This window comes from Cynara cardunculus, assembly GCF_001531365.2.
Source record: "Cynara cardunculus var. scolymus isolate 2C chromosome LG 6, CcrdV1, whole genome shotgun sequence".
Lineage (NCBI taxonomy): Eukaryota > Viridiplantae > Streptophyta > Magnoliopsida > Asterales > Asteraceae > Cynara > Cynara cardunculus.
Genome location: NC_037533.1, coordinates 957,775 through 979,313, shown reverse-complemented (window position 1 = coordinate 979,313; position 21,539 = coordinate 957,775). Strand labels below are relative to the sequence as shown.

The 21,539-nt window shown below is 32.8% G+C and overlaps 2 protein-coding genes across 2 annotated transcripts; both read right to left on the bottom strand.

Moving 5' to 3' along the window:
- Positions 1 to 3,838, bottom strand: LOC112514435 (succinate dehydrogenase subunit 6, mitochondrial). The gene is made up of 3 exons (XM_025120910.1): positions 3,549 to 3,838; positions 1,414 to 1,516; positions 1 to 389 (listed from the first exon to the last, which is right to left on the bottom strand). Exons 1-3 carry the CDS (start codon positions 3,738 to 3,740, stop codon positions 235 to 237), a joined length of 450 nt encoding a protein of 149 aa, XP_024976678.1. The 5' UTR covers positions 3,741 to 3,838; the 3' UTR covers positions 1 to 234.
- Positions 3,839 to 8,266: 4,428 nt separating this feature from the next.
- LOC112514519 (glucose-6-phosphate isomerase 1, chloroplastic-like) lies at positions 8,267 to 15,085 on the bottom strand. Its single transcript, XM_025121033.1, has 14 exons — positions 14,321 to 15,085; positions 13,196 to 13,318; positions 12,954 to 13,052; positions 12,784 to 12,867; positions 11,570 to 11,713; positions 10,996 to 11,061; positions 10,730 to 10,798; positions 10,534 to 10,641; positions 10,055 to 10,107; positions 9,849 to 9,987; positions 9,363 to 9,519; positions 8,937 to 9,015; positions 8,689 to 8,755; positions 8,267 to 8,605 (listed from the first exon to the last, which is right to left on the bottom strand). Exons 1-14 carry the CDS (start codon positions 14,936 to 14,938, stop codon positions 8,471 to 8,473), a joined length of 1,941 nt encoding a protein of 646 aa, XP_024976801.1. The 5' UTR covers positions 14,939 to 15,085; the 3' UTR covers positions 8,267 to 8,470.
- Positions 15,086 to 21,539: the final 6,454 nt, after the last annotated feature.

Sequence of the window (21,539 nt, the reverse complement as noted above, 5' to 3'; positions counted from 1 at the left end):
GCAGAAATTTGACTTTTGCCTTCTCATTTTTTTCAAAGAAATAACTGTTTGGATCCAAAAAGACATTATTGAAGTAGAAATGCCAGTATTCTACTGTTTTCCCAGCAACACACACTCATGGGAAACAACAGCCATTCATGTCATTTTCCAATTCCAATACTAAAAAACATGCAACTATCTATAATTTATTTTCGAATTCGACACAAAAAAAACCAACTCCAGCGACTCCAAGTTTTAAGACCGGCCTCCGGCCTTCTTCTGCCACCATTCCATGAACTTCACCTGGGCAGCCATGGTGTCTAACCTGTATAATTGAAGAGAATGGTTTGCAATTTCTTGCCCAAAAGTCATCCCAACCACTGCTCCTGCTCCCAACGACAGCACCGCCCCTGAAAAATCCAACATCCTTTTCAACATAAAGAATGGAAATTGTCTATAAAACTGGTATATCCTAAAAGTCAATATTCACGAACGATGATCAAATTTACGTGGCCGAAAACCTTTGTTCAAAAAACCAAAACCAAACCAATCGGATCCGGTAGGTAAGTGTCTTGGGGGTAGGATGTAAATTGCCTCTACCCGCAGGGGTAGTGTGATACTATGTGTGAATATGTGGAACTCCATAAGAAGAGAGGTCTCGACACATATCAAGGAGAAATGGTAGTGAGACTCTAAGAGGGCCCTTGTTCAAATGTGGCTAATCTATGATCTCCCAAGATGGTCTTTCAAAACTAAAACACAATTTGCGCAAAACTAGTTCAGGACCGGAAGAAGTACCGAGTTAAATCCAAGGGTCCACATTTCTATATTAGTTTGTCCCAAAACAAGTGTTCACTCTCAAAAGGGTCTACTTTCTGATTATACCCTTAATTATGAGATGAATAAATTCATTACTCTCTCTATTATTAAGAATAAAATTATCATTTTATTAATTAAAAAATGTAATAATTACACATTCCTGAAAGTTTTGCCTTTTTTTATTGTGAACATCTATTTTGGGATGGAGTGACTACTACCCTCCATTTCAACTGCAAACAGCCAATTGTTCTTGCAAAAATGCAAAAGGACTATTAGATTTTATAAGAATGAGCAGCTTTTTGATTTTTACAGAAATGTAAATAAAAAGAAACAATCGAAATTAAACTCGCTCACTCTTACAAAGGGTAGTGTTTTATTCTTTTTGCACTTTGTAGTTAGAAACCAGATAAGATGGGTGCAAAACAATCACATAATTGATCTCAGTCTCAATCTTCAGAGAAGATTTATGTTTCTATATAAAGTTTTCAGACATCAACGTTTGGAGATTTCTGGGCAAATAATTTAAAACTGATTCGACAATATTATGACAGTGGGAAGTTAGGAAGACCCATTAGGCACAAAAAGCAGAATAGCAAGTTGGAGGAGAATGCTTACCATGGGGACTTTTTGAATATTTCCATGCAAAGCTGGCAGTTGATACAGCTCCAACTATGCCTCCAACAGCCAGAAACTTCACAGCATCACGTGTTGTCTTCAGCTGTAATAGAACAATCACTTCATATTTTCTCAGAATATAAAGATAGCCACAGAAAAGTATGATAAACCATTCAGATAAAGGAAGGAATAGAGCACAAAAACACTAAGTAGTATGCTGACCCTACATTCAATAAAGCAAATACAAAATTGTTGTTTTAAGGTCAACTACCAGCTTCACAAAAGATATCAGCTTTCTCTGTTAGACAAAGAACTATTATAGATCATATCTGGGTAGGGAATAATGTCTATACATCATTTAGACTCCAAGATAACTTTGACACATAAAATCAAGTTCTGCCACCTTTCGTATTACACTCCTTGCCCAGAAGTGATCACTAACATTGAAGATTTTGTACTTCATAGTTCATGAATTAAAAAACATGTCCCTCTTCTAAGATTCTTAATAGTCGATCAGAGCACAATGAAAGAGGAAACAAATGCACATTGATGTACTATTGCATATAAATAATCATATGGTCAGTGCATAACATACTTTTGTGGCTCAACACTATAACCATCCCCAAAAAAACCCAAAGGGCACACTGCATCTGCTGATGGTAAGCAAAAGAGTGGCATTTTTTCACAGAAATAAATGGGAAGACTCATCTAGTGTTAGTGTATGACCACATTGTACTGTGTGTTTTAAAAACTATGTCAAAATTCCTCACGAGGATGACTAAGAGAACATCCTCTAACCACTTCAGCAGAATTCATCTTCCTTGTGTGAGCCTCAACTGGTGAAACCCAACACAACAGAACAGAATCTCACTTAGCAGTCGAGACAAATTCTTATGGTGCCAGTAAAATGTGAGAGTTGGTATCGGTATCACTATCACCAAGACACAGGAAGAGAGGAAAAGAACCATGCAATGTTCTATTTCAAGCAGATGAGTAAACTAAAACTAGGAAATAACATTTTATTCATAGAATCTTCGGCTACAACATCCATTCGAGCACAAAGTATCAAGTCAGGCCGTTCACTACTGGTTATTTAAGAAGAATAACAAACACTGTCTCTGAGTAAAAGACATGGGATGTTCCATATTGATTTCAATGTTTCCTTCCCTGAAAAGCTTCTAAGCTATAAAATTAATTCCCTATAATCATTATTACATGCATGATATAGATTTTAGTCCACGGAATCTACTTTAATCTGAAAACTAGAAAGCAAACTGAAATACTTCGCCCCATTCTTTCACTTTATGCTGTGCATCCATCTGTATATCATATCCATAGCAGGATATTTCCAATATGTGTGCAGTGCAGGGTCGAATGTTGTTAATTTGTTATTGAACCAGTGATATCAGCTCTTGAACAGCTAAAAAAAAAAGAACAAATTGATGTGTATTTATCATGTAACATAACACAACGATATTTGAAATGAACAAATCCACTATAGTTAACTTGATAACATAGGCATTAAAAGATGATTGCTAAATCGGTTGTTTGGGTGCACATGAGATGAGTTACAACATAAGTACAAAACCAAATATGTCACAGAACCCGCAATGCGAATTACTTTGAATATACAGGGAAAAAGAACATAATAGAAAATACAACATTGAATGGCCTTATGCATACAAAAATAAAAATGAGTAATCAGTAAAATTCAACCTCTATAGATGAAAAGAAACAAACTATTTGCCCATATGCTAAAAAACATACAAACAAGAACTGGATTAGAAAATGAATGTCTTAGGCTATAGATTTAAAATACATACAAACACAAAAATTTATGCTTGCCTTGAGATCTAAATAAGATTACATCAGTGGATTCTAAAGAGAACTAAGCCAACCATATAGGTCCTAATCTTCAAAAACCTAGCAAGGGATTCATGCAATTTCAAAATAGATTTTTATCAAAACCAATAATCATGAAAGGAAAATAATCAATTTGCATACAAGGGTTTTACATTCGGCTTGACATAACCTAATCAATCAATCGACGTCACAACGAGATAGCCAATCAATCGACGTCACAAGCTATACAAATAAAAGAAAAAGGCATATAAAATATGAAAGATTAATCATACAACGGGTCCGTGGACAGGATCGGAAGCGATGAATTCTTCGACATCGGAGGCTGACCATGGCGGAAGAGGGTTTTGACGGCGGATGTAAGGGCGATAATTATCCAAGATCCTGAACCTATCACTCCAAAAATCTTTGAATCCTTGCCATAACGATTGATCTGAAGCTCCTTCAATCGCTGTGATTTCCACCATTTCTTCCGATCTATATCTCTCAAACCACTATGCTGCGCTTTTATCTTTTTTAGACTCATAAATCAACCAACTATTTAGTTTTTATTTCTTTCGAAAACAAACAAAAATATAAAGGGTAAAATGCACAAAATAACGATTTACTTTCATAATTTTTTTTAGGGAAAAGTACAATAAAAACCAATGAACTTTCTTGTTTGGAATGATTAAGTCCTTGAACTTTTTTTTGGAACAAATAAGTCCTTGGACATTCCAAAACATGTTAAATAAGTCCTTGAACATTCCAAAATATGTTAAATAAGTCCTTGAACATTCCAAAATATGTTAAATAAGTCATTGAACAATTTTTGGAACAAATAAGTCCTTGGACATTCCAAAAAATGTTAAATAAGTCCTTGGACAATTTTTGGAACAAATAAGTCCTTGGACATTCCAAAAAATGTTAAATAAGTCCTTGGACAATTTTTGGAACAAATAAGTCCTTGAACAATCCAAAACATGTTAAATAACTTCTTGAAAAAAATAAAGTGGTAAAATAGTAAAAAAAATCCGAAAAAAAAACCCAATGAACATTCATATTTTGAACGATTAAGCCCCTAAATATTTTTTGAACCAAAAAGTATTTAGATATATAAAATTAAACAAATATAACAAAAAAGTACTTATATTTACAAAAAAATAATTACCATTTTAACTAGTTGTACAAGTCATAAGAATGTATCCAACATGTTTTATAAAAGTTCAAGAAGTTATTTAACATGTTTTGGATTGTTCAAGGACTTATTTGTTCCAAAAATTGTCCAATGACTTATTTAACATTTTTTGAAATATCTAAGGACTTATTTAACATATTTTGGAATGTCCAAGGACTTATTTGTTCCAAAAAATTGTTCAATGACTTATTTAACATGTTTTTGAATGTCTAAGGACTTATTTGTTCCAAAAAAAAGTTCAAGGACTTAATCATTCCAAACAAAAAAGTTCATTGGTTTTTATTGTACTTTTCCCTTTTTTTTATTATAGCATTGTACTTTTAGTTTTTCTTATTACAGCAATGTATTTTCGAACTATTTTTTATTAGGACATTATACTTTAAAAAATTTACCAATTATAGCATTGTGTAACCTTTTGATTTAAATTTACTCATTATACTAGGTTTTTATGTCACCTCATTGTCCATGTAGGTTGTCCACATGTACTATAATGATGTAACTTTCTTATTACATTATTGTATTTTTAAAATTATTTTATTATAGCAACTAGTTCTTATCAAACACTGTATTTTTTTTAATATTTAGATATTTTACATGTTATTTAATAAATGTATTAAATGAATTAAAAAAATTCTAAATTGTTCATTAATATACCAATATCAATAAAACTAGTAAAACACAACTTATCTCGATAACATTTTTAAAAAAATATGTGTTTTTTGAAAAAAGTAAAATAAGAATTGTTCTTTTTTTACTAAAAATATTATCTTTTAAATAATATATTATATTTTGAAAAACTTTTTACTTTACGTATAAATATATTAAATTAATTAGACTTTTTTGAATTATTTATTAATATAACAATATTAAAAAATTGTAGATAACAATTTATTTCGTTAATATTTTAAAGAGAGCTTTAAAAGATATGTATTTATTTGAACAACATAAAATTGAAAAAAAAAAATTTACAAACAAAATATATCTCGAAAATAATGTTTCATATTTATTTAATAAATATTTTTCTCTAAGAATATTTAATTTGAATGCAACTTAATAAGAAAAAGTAAAAAAAATAATTTTTTTAGATCATAGCAATGAAAAATGAAAATCACTAATAATAATTTGAAATAAATTTTTATTTTAATTTTAATTAAGTCATCAAAATGATGTGGCATCCACATCACCTCATTAAAGCCACACAAGTAAAAAGTCAAAGGGTTAACCGGTTTAAAATGTAACAGGTTACCCATTGCTATTATAGGTAGATTTTTTAAAGTACAATGCCTTAATAAAAAATAATTTGAAAGTACATTGCTGTAATAAAGAAAAACAAAAGTAGAATGCTATAATAAGAAATTTTATGAAAGTAGGGTGCTATTTTATGCATTTAATCCAAAATATAATTCTTCAAGATACTTCTAATTTCATGTATAAAAACTAACTAATTAAAAATGGAAATTAATTAAAAATAATTATTTTAGACATTTCTCTTGTAAAATCATAAAATATCACTATCTTTACAAGTGACAGACCTGTAATTTACGAAGGAATCAAAATATAAGAAAAGTACAAGTTCCGTAACGAGGTCATAAGTGCAGGAACCAAATCTATAAATTAGTCCTACCACCTCCACAAGTTAAGGAAGTGCAACTAACTTGCGAAACTATGTTTATTTTACAGATTTGGTACCGGGTAGTATGCAGTGGCAGTTTTCAATCATACAGTGTGTAGTCGTAGTCTAACTTTTAGCGATTGTCAGTTATCCTCGTTCTCCTCTTTGAATTGCCCTATTGAGTAAGGGTCGGGTCGGTGTTTGCAAAAATGTCGAGCCGATGGGGTCCGGTGCCGGTAGTGACAATGACAAAGGGGGGAGCAGGACACTCGTTGTGCTAGTGGAATGACCCAACTGGACCTAGTCAGCCCGAACCGTTTTGTTTTGCGGTTCTAGAGGACCCTGAACAAGAAGAGGCAAAGATGCCAGACCTGAACACTGTGGAATCGGAAGGGATTGCTCAGGATCACATCACTTGCGAATCTGGTTTAAAAACTTATTTTTTACATTTTAACCCATCCATAAATTGCAGACAAGCCACTTGTGGAGGTAGTGACACCTTGATGATTTTAAGAAAGAAATGGCTAAGAGGTGAAACCAAGCTGAAAATAACTATTTAATTAATTTCTCTCTAATATAAATATTTATTCATTAATTAAAAGTTAAGAAAAGGATAATTTGTGCAATTATTGAAGGAGGGACAAGGGAAGATTCACATGTAAATCCATTGAGAAAGAGTATGAAAATGATTTATTTGAAAATTTATATGTGAATTAACGTTACAAGTTATTCAGGGGTTTATATGCATTTTCAAATGAATTTTTTTTAATGGTTCACACAAATTAACTTTTCTTTTTTATTTCTCACAGTATTTAGGGTCGTTTACCCAAACGTTTACTAGTAAAAATCAATACTTTAACATACTTTACCGGGTAAGATTAAAGTTCATCAAAATGGTATTATATGCGATAATGTATCCGGTGAACACTTACCGAGTAAAATTTGTTAATATAAGGCTTTGTTATTCTCCAATCTTGTCATTTATGAGTTTTGGTGTTATATTTCAGGTTATTAGTTTAAAGGGGTTGTTTCTGTAAAGGTGTTGATCAAGAAGGGTGGTCTGAAGCTGTCATGTTTCTAGAAGGGTACCGAAGCAGTTGCATATTTTTGAAGGGGTCAAAATGAAACTTTTTGATATATATATATATATATATATATATATATCAGGGAGCGTTCAAATAAAAACCACTTCATTTGTTAAAACTGTGAAAACCGCATTCAACCAATTATAATTCATCATTTTGTTCATTTTTTTTGTAATTATGAGAGGTTGATTAACCATTTTTATTGTGGAGGGTGTTAATCATGGATATTATCATCTTCATTATTTTAATTTTAGAGAAATACATGAAACAGTTTTATTAAAATTTCATTAAATATTATATGAAACAATTTCATAACCATATAAGAAACAAATTCATCAAAAAAAGCACTATATGAAACAATTTCACAATATTAAACAATATCATGATTTTTTTCCTTCAAAAGATTAAACAATGAAATCGACGTATGAGGGTGGTTTGTATGGTTTTTACAAATGAGTGTGGTTTTCATTTGATCGCTCATCTCTCTCTTTATATATATATATATATATATATATATGTATATGTGTGTGTGTGTGTTCATAGCTCATATCAGTTTTACAATTTTGAAAATTCCTTCGTCTTCATTGAGAGAAGTTTTAGAGTTTCCTCATCTTCTGAGAGTTTTTAGGTTTTTCTTCTATATTTCAATTTCTTGTATGCGAGGTTGATTGTTTGTACAAGAATCGTCACCATTATTTACCACGTAAGACTTCCATCTTTATCATCGTTTTTACTGGGTAAGATTCGGTCTTACCATGTTCATCCGGTAAGGTAAATAATTAGATAAACTTTTCACTAGCATAAGATGTCAAAAATATCACGTAAAATATTATTAGAGCATCTCTAACATATATATATTTTTAAATAGAGAAATAAAATAAGGTTATGAATTTTAAGCTAATTTTTTTAAAAAAAAGGAGAAACAAATAGTAAAATTCTCCAATTTTGGAGGATCCCTAAAAAAACAATTGCCTATTAAGAGAATAATAAAAGCTATTATTTTTACTACTCTATTGAAATAAAATGTTTTAAAAAGATAAATAATATTTTATAACCAACTTGTGGAATTTAATCAACGAAATTGACGATTCAAATTCCATCATGTCCCATAGGAATCTAGCAAAACAAACATCACCCAAATGTCTGCCTTGTTTTGTTTGCTTAATCAGTTTAAAGATCTTAATAACTTATTTGCTTAGCCATTATGTAGTATATTTGCTTTCACTAGAAATGGCTGAATTTGATAAGTCGTCTTAAATATGATATATATATGTTGTATCTCAAATTGTGTATCTTCTGATGCTACAAAATGAGCAATCGAGCTTAGTCGTACAGGTCCTCAACGTTACACTCTCCGAGAAAAACTTTGATGCTTCGAGGCGAACCACAATTGCCTTCAGCAATAACAGCTCGATCGTTGGCAGCCATATGTGCGATGATCTTGTAGATCATTTCAATCTATCAAAACGAAACAAAAAAACGTATAATTTCAAAAAGGAACAGAAAAACGACTTGAAAGGGTATATATAGAAAGGACGTACGTCTTCGGAGGCATGGCAGCGATCAGCCACTTCGTCTAGCGACAATGGTTCAATAGGGTCCTTGCAACTGAAAATATCATCACAACACCATACTAGTTATGCATATCAGAAGGGGTACCCTACCAAAGGGTCATTGGCCCAGCAGCGGTATCCAGGTTACCAGTAGAGTTCAGCCTCCCAGAAGGTCAAAGGTATGGCAAATAAGCAACTTCAACTTGAAACCTTTTTCGGAAAAGAAATTCGCATACCTGGCCTCATTGAGGACGGCAAGGACCCGCTTCTGTAGGGCTAATACCTCTCCGGCTGCTTTCTTCCCGGCTTCAACTCCTATCAACAATAAACTAACTCTTGGTGACAAAGCTTTATGGTACGGTCATAGGGGGTGGTTTTTGTGAGAACACAAAAAAAATTGAGAACTGTGAGAACCTGTATATTCATTGATGCATATACACTAATGAATTACAGTGAGTATATGAATCAATGCATATATACCTGTATACATAGTAGATATGTATTGATGAATATGCTCTTTCAACGGAATACATATTTTCTTAGTATATACGCATCAATTAAATAAGAAACAACTACTCTAATTTTTTGGTCAGTTGTCAGGTCTGCGTATGGACTCGTTATCTAGTTTCCAGAAGCAAGTTCCTATGGAAGATAAGATGTACCTGGTTGATGGTAAGCGTTGATATTTACAAGAGACGCGTAAATACCAACTGCTCTTTCGTAAAGTGCTATTAGAGCCCCGACCGATCTAGGTGTCACTTCTTGCACACTGACTGTAATCGATTCCCTCCCGTTTGAATAGAGAGCTGATCTTGTTCCCTGCAAAACGAATACACTTCAAAACAAGTACAAAATTTAAAGCCGATAAACTATTTATTTAATCAAGTCATCTTAATCTATCGAACATTAGCTAATTGAGGTTGTTCGACAACCATCTGACGTTTTCATGATCCCAATTATCTCAACTTCAATTGCACTTTCAATAGGTACGTATACATCCTACCCTTCTCAGTCCCTACATTTGAGTGGGGTATATATATATATATATATATACCTATATATATATATATATATATATATAAGTTTTATGCTCTACGGCATCAAATGGGGGGAACAGGAAAGAAAGAAGGTATAGATTTGATAGGCACCTGTAACATTCCAAATAAGTAGTCACCACAAGTGACCCCTGGTTCAAGCTCCCAATCATGACCGGGGGGTCTATCACGCAATACTTCAATGAAAGTGACGAAAAAATTGTGCACACCCTCTCTCAGCTGTTGAATGTAGCTGTTAAGGAGGATGTGTTAGAAACCAAATTATGACTCATACAGTAAACCAGATTCTTGAAACTTACGCATGCTGGTCTGTGCTCCCTTTATTTCCGTAGACAGTAAGCCCTTGATTTACCTATACAAAAGAAAGATACAGTTTATGAACCAATACTTCGTCTCTTGAAACATTTTAACTTGATGCCTAGTTGTTTGTCGAAAAGGTGTGGGATTCAAAGCAGCAGCCAGCACTTAGATGCGTTTGGTACGCAGATGGGATGGGACTGGACTAGACGGGCAAGAATGAGATAGGCTGGTGAAAGTATTGTGGAAGGTTTTAGGGTTTTAATTTAACATGGGTAGTTTAGTAATTTACCTATCTTATCCCATCTCCACATCTTTGTTCCACCTATTTTGGTGTCTAACATGGGACAACAGATTTTTGTTTTGTTCTTTCTTAAGGGGCCTTAAGTGAAGAACTCATAATCCTAGTTCATAGTTGGATTGGGGGGGACTATATTAGCTCACAAGTCGATCCATAAAACAAATATGAAAGAAAATGTACCCTATTCCCATCAAGGTCGAACTCCTTCCCAAGTGATTCCATGACCAGCTGCTGCAAATATCTGCTAAATAACAACAGGCTGTCTTTGTAGGGTAGTACAACCATATCCTGTTAGACGCCAAAAATACAAATGATCTCAAAACCGAAACGAAAAAAGTAGAATGTTTAGGTAATAGTAATTTATCTCAGCAATTACCTTTGATCCTACACCATTTGAAGCCCAGTGCCAGCATAATGCAAGCAATGCTGCAGGGTTGTTCTTGATCTAACATACACAACATTAATCACATACATGCCAAATATTTGGATTTATAATAAGAGTGGACCATGTCATCCAAGATCAACATATTACTGGTCAAAATGGGTATGAAATAGAAAAAAATTGGAACTTTGTTAAACATATATTTAATCTTTAACTCAGAAATGTATAACATTAAGGGCGATGTACGAAGAAAATTGTACCACATTAGTCCTGTTCGCCTTGTCCATTAATGATGCACCAGCAAGCATTTCTTTGATGTCGATTCCCTAAAGTAAATATTACGATGTATAAATATTGTTTGAAGAGGAAACTGTTGCAAAATTAAAACAAACCAAACCAAACCAAACGAGCCCAATATATAACACTTGAAAGTTAGGGTTAGGGGGCGTGAGATGTGTGCAAACCTGATCCCTATCCCAAATAGTAGAGTGGACAAAACGTTGCAAAACACAGATGAGAATCAGGGGCTGTTTGGTTGGTTTTCCATGAAGTCTTCTATGGATAAAGCTCACTATGTAGATTAATCTGTCTATATAGACTGGGAGGGTTTTTTAATAGATGGAAGTAGCGTGTTTTTTAATTGGGAGGGGCAGGTTTGGAAAAAACTTTGCTTTCTGCATAAAGCTCCTCCTTGAAGCTTAATGAATAAGCCACTTTCTGTATCATTAAGCCACAACCAAACAGTCATGTATAGTGGACCGAATAAGCTGTGAGTCCCATTAAGCTCATTAAGCTGCTAACAAACACTTGACTAAAATTTAAAAAGGGTGCAACCTGAAGTGCTGCAGCAAGTAGACCAACTGCTGACATTTCAGAAGTTCTTCCACCAACCCAATCGAACATGGGAAATCTAGCTAACCACCCTTCAATCCTTGCCGTATTGTCTAGTAATGAATTCTCTTGTGTTATGGCAACACCCTGCATACGAGCACATATAAGGGATAAGCAAAGAACACCAAAAGGAATTAGCAAAAGAACCGACCGGCAATTGATCATTTGCCAATTTGCGGCTTATTAAAAGTTTAATCAACTTTGACAACTTTTCCATCTCCTATTAACTGATTAAATTCACCAGTTTGGCAACTGTAAGCTAACTTACTTTTTTTAGCTTATTGAAAATATCCCATTTGATAAGCCATAAGTTAGCATATAAGCTAACTTTTTGAAAAGCTACTTCAAATAGCTTATTGGGGAGTTTTCACTTTTTTTTTTCCAATTATGCCCCTTATATTTTACCTTTTACATTATCAGTTAGTCTTCACCAAACATAACTGGTTGTTTAAACATTTAATATTTATATACAACAAATGCAACAAACAAAATCACGCACCCTTCTCATCTTTGGTGAGGATTGAACCCCTGACCTCCTGGGAAGCCAAAAGCCCAAGTACCTCTAGGCCAAAGGCCCTTTGGTAAACATGATTAGTTTATCAGCCAACAACTAGCTTATTAGTTGGTTTGCCAAACATAGCCTAACAGCTAGCTTATCAGCTAGTTTGCCAAATATACCCTTAGTCAAAAATGTTTTTTGGGTCAAATTAGCTAAATGGTCTTTACTAACAGTAAAGTCTGTCTTTTTGGTAAATAATTCATATGTGAAAGATGCATAGTACCATATGATGAATCAAGACGAAGGCAACTCAAGTTAAAAACAATTACACACCTATAACCACTAAACCAGATCATGTGAAATCATTGTATTGCTTCATATAATAAAAATTAGAAAGAAAAGAGTTTAATCGATGAATACACAAAAAACACCTAATCCACATTCCAAGGGTCGAAATTGTTGAACTCGTTGTTATATATGTCTAAGAGAACATTTATTGATATGTACCAGATAATTTTCCTTTTACCGATGTACACTCGATACATTATGAACTCCAAAATTTTAACTCATTTTGAACTAACAGGGTGAATTCAGTTCCATGCTCCTAGGAACGAAAAAAATACAATAAAAGCGGAAAAAGGAAGCTGCAAATCAGAACCTGTTTTGCAAAATTCAGTCCAGCTTCACGAAATGCCTTTTGTACTTCTAACAAACCATTTCTGGTTTCAGGAGTACCTCCACTCTATAAGTCAAAGTTCAGAAAAGGTAACATTTTTAGAAAAGAGAAACGATAATTAAAGAAATATTATTCCGATGCAGATTACAGACCTTTGAAACAACTATCACGAGCGTAGACGCCAACTCAGGGCCAAGTTGAGCAATTTGATGGTCAATTCCCGCTGGATCTGTATTGTCGATGAACCTTATCTGATAGAAAACATTACATATCCAACTTCGAAATGAGAGAAAACAAATGAGTAGTAGTACGAATCAAAGAGGTTCCACATATTCTAACAGAGAAAATGAAATAAGTCACATTTTCACAAGTTGGAAACAGACGAATCAAAAACCTTGAGAGGAGGATTATCAGGAGCCAAAGCCTCTGCAACAAACTGTGGTCCAAGAGCTGAACCTCCAATCCCAATAGAAAGTATTTGTGTGAAGCGACCAGCTGAAGATGAAGGGGGCTTTATCTGTAATTATAAAATTCACTATATTAGATATAAAAAAATAATGAAAGAAAAGGGTAAATCAAACTTATAAGTGCGCTGATATATTGTACTTAGCAATGCAGGACCTACACAAATGAAACTAAGCGTATGCATCGCCCTTGTGCATGGAGATTTAGTTTGTTGATTAGGAAATTTAGATACTGAACTTGAAATGGCTGATATTTTCACTCAAAACCAAACTAAACCAAATGGACATAGGAAATCCGACTCGAAAAGGTTGGAGGTAAGATGCAGACGTGACCATTACCCAAAATAGCAGAGCAGTTGTTTCCGTGATGACCCACAAATCCACTCAAAAAACCTCATTTGGAATTCTGTTTAACATAGTAAGATGGTCCGACCACAAATGCACTTAAGCATCCTGGCAACTTCCAACTTCCTCTCAATCGCAATTTTGTCACTCTCTCTCTATATACCACGATAAAGGGCGCATTTGACTAAAAATCCTTACCGAACTATGTTTCAGTTTCTCACTATTTCAAGAATTCAAGATTTAGTTCTATAACACGATAAAGATTGGCTAAAGTAAAATTCTAGAGTGATTCCTTTGAGTTCATTTCATCAAAAGAATACCACAACCATAGGAAAGAATAATGTCACATTGCTTTTAATCCTATACCACATGCATACATACATATAGGTTAAGGTTAACTGAGAACCACAAAAACTTTAAGAACCATGAGAACCTGTATATTCATCAATACATATCTACTATGTATGCAAGTATATATGCATGGATACAGATACTCACTAACTTCATTAGTATATATGCTTCGATAAATATACACTTTCTCATGGTTCTCACATGAACTGGGCCCTATATATATGTGTGTGTATATATTTGGGATTTCTCATACTAATTCCTGGTGATTGTTTGTAGATGATCACATAATCAAGTACTACAAAATGCTCAAATAGTAGAAAGACATTGAAATAGAAGCTGATGAGAGTAATGGAACTAACCTTGCCCCCAACGACTTCATCTGCAAATGCACAAATAGATTCTAATGTATTCTCAATCTGCAACCTCAAGAACGAATTGGGTGACAATTTAGGGTTTCTAAGCCAATAATGCCCCACCATTCTTCCTTCATCTGGATTCGCAATTGCCCCCTTTTCAAGCTCCTCCATCGCCTTAAACGCCTTCAAAAACCTAGGTTCCATTTCCTTTACAAATTCCTCCGTAAACCCAACTCGACTCACATCCAAATACAGTCCTAATTCCTTGTGTTGATACAACCACTCTGTGTATCTCTCCCACAACGCTTGCGGATCCATCTCCAACCCTTTCTTAGACTTCGATTTTCCCGCCAGTTCATCGTCAATGGTGGTGGTACTCTTTGATACATTGGCTGGAACTTCACGCGCCACCGAGTGGGTCAAAATACTGGTGGTTTTCGCGTTCCAGGTATTGCAGCAGACACTTGAAAAGCCAGCTTTCAAGGTCTCTTCGATTCGATGATGTTGGTAAGAAACAACCGATGGGAGTTGGGTTTTCGATAACGACGATGACGAGTGTTGGTTTCGCATCAAATTCGATGATGATGATGATGATGGACAAAGGCCCGATATGGCGGCCATGGGAGTGTGTAGAGAGAGCGATGAGATCGAGGTGGTTTTAGAAAGAGATAGCCATTAAAATGGGGGGTTTTGAGAAGGAAAGCTTTGTATAGTAATACATCAAGCAACAGTTCCCGTTTGAGGTTCAATCCGAATTCCGAGCTCACCCATGGCGGATTCAACATCTTCCAAAAAGAAAATCTAACAACTTTTTTTGATCGATTGAAAAAAGAAATAGTTGGCAACCGTTAATGCTGTGTTCTTGAATTCAAGAAGAAAATAAAATAAAATAAAAAAGAAATTTATTTGTGTTCTTGATATTAAAAAAAAGAAGAAGTGGAGGGAAGAAAATATTTTATAAATTTATTTATTTAACGATTTATGGTTGGAGACCATCAGTTAAGCGATATTTAGTAGTTGTTGAATGGTTTGGTGTAAAATAATTAAAAAGCTCTCATGATATAATGCAAAATAAAATATAATTGTTTGATAATTATTTACAATAAAATTAGTTAGTTGAATGGTTAAGGGGAGACCCATGATGCAAAATCATTTAGAGGCTTTTAAAACGATTAAGAGACGTACTTTTTTTTTTTGCCAAACAAGATTTACTCTTAATGATTCAGAGTCTGCCTCTTTTTAGAACTGTTAAGAGGTAAACAAACAAACTCTTAGTCATCAGTTAGTTTACTAAATACAGCAAAAATATCAGACATCATGATTAATAAAAAAAAGAATCATCTGATTGATTCCGATGTAATATTCAAATATTTGCAACTTCATCGATTAAAAAATTATTGGATTTAATTTTGTCAACGTTTAATATAGGCACGTCCCTTGCCCACATGCTTGTAAACCTGTCCATAGGTGTCGTTGTCTCAACAGACAACGTAAACAAAACATTTTATTTGTTTATAAAGTGTAACCTTGATTGTCTTCATAAAATGGAACATAAGGGAGTGTTTGCTTCAGGGAAAACTCTCAATCTTTGCATTCGTTCTTACCGGGTAAGATTTTTGGTCCTTGCCGCATAGCGTCTAGTATCCATCGTTTACGGCTAGGACTACTGGGGTATCTAATCCCATTCGCTCCCCTAGCTTTCGTCTCTCGGTGCCATACTCATCTGGTAAGGTAATGTAACATAAAATAAAAAAAAACAAGTTCTTGACCTGACACATGTTCACTGATTACATGTAAAGTAGGTTGATGTATTGAAGCAGATACGCTTCGAAATTCATTCTCAAACAAGATTTAAAAGAATCATTTCGTAACAAATTCACATCATACGAACAGTAATTTGCTTTCCCAAGATATTAAAAGTTAAATATTTAATAATGATACTGATTTTCTGTTCGATATGTTTAGCTTATTTGCTTTAAATAATTGACAATTTTATTCTAAAAGAAAACCAAGATTTACTACAAGTTGTGTTGAGGATATACTTAAGGTCATGGGCTTAGGCTTACTTCTGTAGCTCCACATTTTTTGTAGATTTTTTAGTAACAGTAAACAGAGGCTCGTCGCAGACTATACCAAGGCCCAGTCGTGAGTTGATACCCGTTGGGCTGATGATTTCCTAGGCCGTGGCCCGGGCTACCCAACACTTGGCCCGGCCCTGCATACGGTTCCATACAAACATTATATACCAAATCTTACCTATTTAAGCCCTTGATTAATTAAGAACAACAAAATAACTCGATTGAGAGAGTTTGAGATCGAGATGGATGGATTGAGCGAGTATGGGATTGCAACACCTGGGATTGAGAACATCAACAAGGATCGATTTTGTTTCCCGGTTGAAATATACCAGATCGATTTAGGTTTCCCATTCGAGAGGTGAGCATGATCAGTACAGAGATTAGATCTAGAATAAGATGAGGGTTCATATGATATCATATGACGTTCAAAGCTTACATGACCCGAGTATATTAGTTGAGTATATAGGATTTGGTACCTTGATGTATTAACATTGTATTTCATTCGCAGAATTGCAAACCGTAGAAGTTATATATATATATATATATATATATATATATATATATATATATATAGTTGGGTTCACGTGAGACCAAGGGTTTTTCGTGAGACCCATAAGACCAATTTATGTTCATTGATCAACTTTATAAGTTAATGATCTAACGGTCTAAATTGCACGATGGCAATTTGGTAATTATTAAGAAATCTCATGGCGTTTATGAATGTTTATATTTTGTCAAATTATAGATCTAATCCAAGGGTTGAGAATTGGTCTTACGAGTCTCACGAAAAACCATTTGTCTCACATGATCCCAAGTATATATATATATATATATATATATATATATATATATATATTGTTGTCAACAGTCGTATGATGTGTATTTATATGTTAGTATAACACTTTTGTTTTCAAATAGCATCGTTGAAAATGTTTTTGAAAAATAAGAAATGTAATATTCTCGATAAGAATTCAGGATTGTTACATTTTTCCATCTCAAAATGCCAAAATCGATTTATTAAATATTATTTTTATTTTAACAAAATAAAATACTTTTTTTTATACCAAAAATAAAATATTTTTAGTTAATAATTAATACAAGATATTTATAACAATAAATTGATTATGATCCACAAGTTTTTTCCTATCCAAATTGACACTTCAAATATTTGGTTATTTTTCAACATATTTTTATTTAGTTTTTATATTTATTTTAGAAAAAGAAATATAATATTTAAATTCCTCCTATAATTTAAAAAATGTTTATTTAGTTATAATATTAATATGACACTGATATAACATAATGAAACTTAAAAATGCGTTTTTATTCTGTAAATTTCTAAATAAACATCTTTGAAAAGATCGACTCTGTTCAACTTCTTCGATGTAAGAAAATGATTAAAAATTAAATGAAAAAACATTTTTTTTTTAATTTAATATTATAATATTTTACATGTATAGACACACACAATAATAGTAGGCCATAAATCCATTTTGCCCCTAGAAGGTGGTCCACATAAGTACATCCAAAATGACCTCCATTTTATGTTTTGTAACCAAATATCAAGACATAACATAAGCCAAGAAATTGGTGGTTTCCCACTTTCCATTAAATAATTGATTTCATATCACTATTACAATTCAGAGTAGGTATGGCAACAGGGTGGGAATGAGACGGGTTTTATAATTCTCGATTCCGTTCACGGCCCTTTGTATGGGGATTAACATCCCGTCCGCGGTCAAACATTTATCAATCTCCGGTCAAACCTCATAAATAATATCCTTTAATTTGATTATACCAGGGATCCCCAGTCCCGATTTGAGTAACATCCCTCGGCCCTGGCTCTGTTCGTGATTTGAGTCTACCGGGGATCCCTGGGACCCGTTTTAGCGGGGAATCTCTGTCCCCGTTTGGGTCGGGTGAACCGGATTCCCCATCGGGTCAGGGAAAATCACCATCCATGATTCAGAGAATATTATTATGTAAGTATATCATAAGATTAGAGCAAATTACACCTTTCGTCCTTGTGGTTTGTTAAAAATTACGATTTTTATATCTATAATTTATAGATTAAGATTTTAGTTTATAAGATTTGCAATTCATTGCTATTTTTGTCCCTGAGTCTAACTCCTACCTTTTAAGTACAGGGGAGAAAAAAACAAATATTGTGAATCATAGGGACCAAAACCACAATAAAATGTAAATTAGAAAGACGAACATAGCAATGAATATCAAATTCCTTTGAATGAAAATTTCAATTTCCAAACTACAGGGACGAAAATCATAACTTTTTATAAATCACAGGGACTACTTTAAAATTTATTTCATACCGATGAAAAGTGATATTTATGAACTTATTTAAGCTATGAGATAACTCAATAATTTTTCTTCTACTTCAGTTAATATGTAATAAAGTTATTGACTGTTTGATTAGTTTTCCATTCACGACTTGTTTGTTAGTAGTTTAATGACGTTTACGAGACTCATAGCTTATTAAGTAAGTTATATATGACTTTTGATAGTGGCTTAATGATATAAAAATGACTTATTCAGTAAGCTTCTAAGGGAGTTTTATGTAAAAAGGCACTTTTTTTCCAAACAAGTCTCTTGCAATTAAAAATAACGTTTATTGCATCTATTAAAAAACCCTCTCAAATAAATATCTTTCAATCTATACAGACAAATTAATCAACACAAACAACTTTTTTCATACAAGACTTATTCAAAAACCAACCAAACAGTGCATAAAGCTATCGATGTGGATTAATTTGTGACTGTCTGTAAAGATATTGTTTGCAAGAGTTTTTGAGAGATGAGAGAAACGTTTTTTTAATTGGGAGGGACATACTTGGAAAAAAAAAACTTGGGTTCATGCATAAAGCTCCTTTAGAAACTTAGAGGCCGTTTATCAACGCTTATCCTGATTAGTGCTTACTGGCAAAATTCAATACTGTCAATTACTTATCGGGTAAGATTTTAGTCCACCAAAACGGTATCGTATGTAACAATTAACCTGGTAAGTGATAACCGTGGTAAAAGTCATTGTCTTCACGTACAAGGTAAGACTCTCAGTCATTGTCTTTACTTTTATTGGGTAAGATTCTTGATCTTTGCCATGTTGATTCGGGAAGGTAATATGACTTGGTAAGAGCTTATCCGGATAAGCTACCTTTTATATCATTAAACCAATATCAAAGAGTCGTACATAACTGATCAAATAAGCTATAAGTCTCATTAAATTCATTAAGCTACTAACAAATAGATGCTTAATCATAATATAGATTGATTATAGAATTACGAATGAAGTGTTGGTTGAGATGAGAATACCATATTTGTTTAAAAAATATGAGGATTAGTTAATTGATCAAGTGGGATATATATATATATATATATATATATATATATAGATGATAAATTAGTAACTGAATTTGTTTAAGATTCCATGTTGATCATAGTGGACGACAAAGAATAATATTCTTCTCATGTTTAAAATAGTTATTTAAACAAACCCTCTTATTAAGATTAGTGTGGTTTTAGTGGTTTCTTAATTCATAACTTTTGGTTTTAATTATTTATAGTAACAAATATATATATATATATATATATAGAGAGAGAGAGAGAGAGAGAGAGAGAGAGAGAGAGAGAAAGTTTGTTCTAAATGCAACCCATCGCATTTGTACAACCAATACAACCTAATAAATTGAAATATTTATGAAAATGATGAGAGTTCATTTATTATGATTTAAATATTTATGAAAGATGAATAAGATTAATTAATTATGATCAATACTTTATATTATGAAACAATTAAAACTTTTATGAAATTACGTATTCATCAAATTAAATGGACGGTTAAGATTGAGTTATATTGGTTGTACAAATGTAAGAGGTTGTATAATAACTCACCTCTCTCTCTCTTTCTCTCTCTCTCTCTCTCAATCTTAAATGGACGGTTAAGATTGAGTTATATTGGTTGTACAAATGTAAGAGGTTGTATAATAACTCACCTCTCTCTCTCTTTCTCTCTCTCTCTCTCTCAATCTTAAATGGACGGTTAAGATTGAGTTATATAGGGGAACGATCAAATGCAAACCACTCAATTTGTACAAATCGTGCAAACCGCATTCAACCAATCATAATTTTTTATTTTGTTCATTTTTTTGTAATTATGAGAGGTTGATTAATCATTGTTATTGTGCAGGGTGTTAATCATAGATATTATCATCTTCATTATTTTAATTTTAGAGAAATACATGAAACTGTTTCATTAATGTTAGAGAAATACATGAAACAGTTCAATAAAGTATTATATGAAACAATTTCACAACATTAAACGAAACCATGAAAAAATTTCATAAAATTAAACAATGAAATCGACAGATGAAGGTGGTTTGCACGGTTTACACAAATGGGAGCGGTTTTTATATGATCACTCCTCTATATATATATATATATATATATTGTTTTATAGGGGTTTAATTATTTAAGAACTTGATAATGTGTGAAATTCATAACATTCATCCTAAACCATGAATTTAAGATAATTAATGTTACAATTAATGAGATAATTAATGCATTTTTCAGAAAAAAAAATCAAAAAATATATATATATATATATATATATGTGTGTGTGTGTGTGTGTATGGAAAGGATCGTGTGAGAAACAAAGTTATGTTGAAAAGCGTAAGAAGAGATCTAAACTCTTGATCACTTTTAATTTCTTGGCCACCCATGAATTATGCTTTAGATGAGAATTGATTTGGTGCATCTTGGTGCATCTCATTAGTATTGACATTCAATTAGGATTGATCTAGTGTCGAGATTTATTCTTATGCTTCTCATCATAACTTCTTTTTTTACCGGAATCCAACCATATATATATTCTCTCTCGTGTAACATACACACAAACACATATACAATTAAATATATACACAGGGCGAACTAATTATGACACAGTAAAAACAACCTTAAGAATTTTCATACTAGGTGTTCATTATGTGTTCACAAGTGGTAGATTTAATTTTATTTTTTTCTTGGTGTTTACAATATATTTATATGTTATATCAGATATTATAGATTCAGAGTGTTCATAATGTGTTCATAAATTATAATAATATTTTTTTAAAAATGTTTATAATATGTTT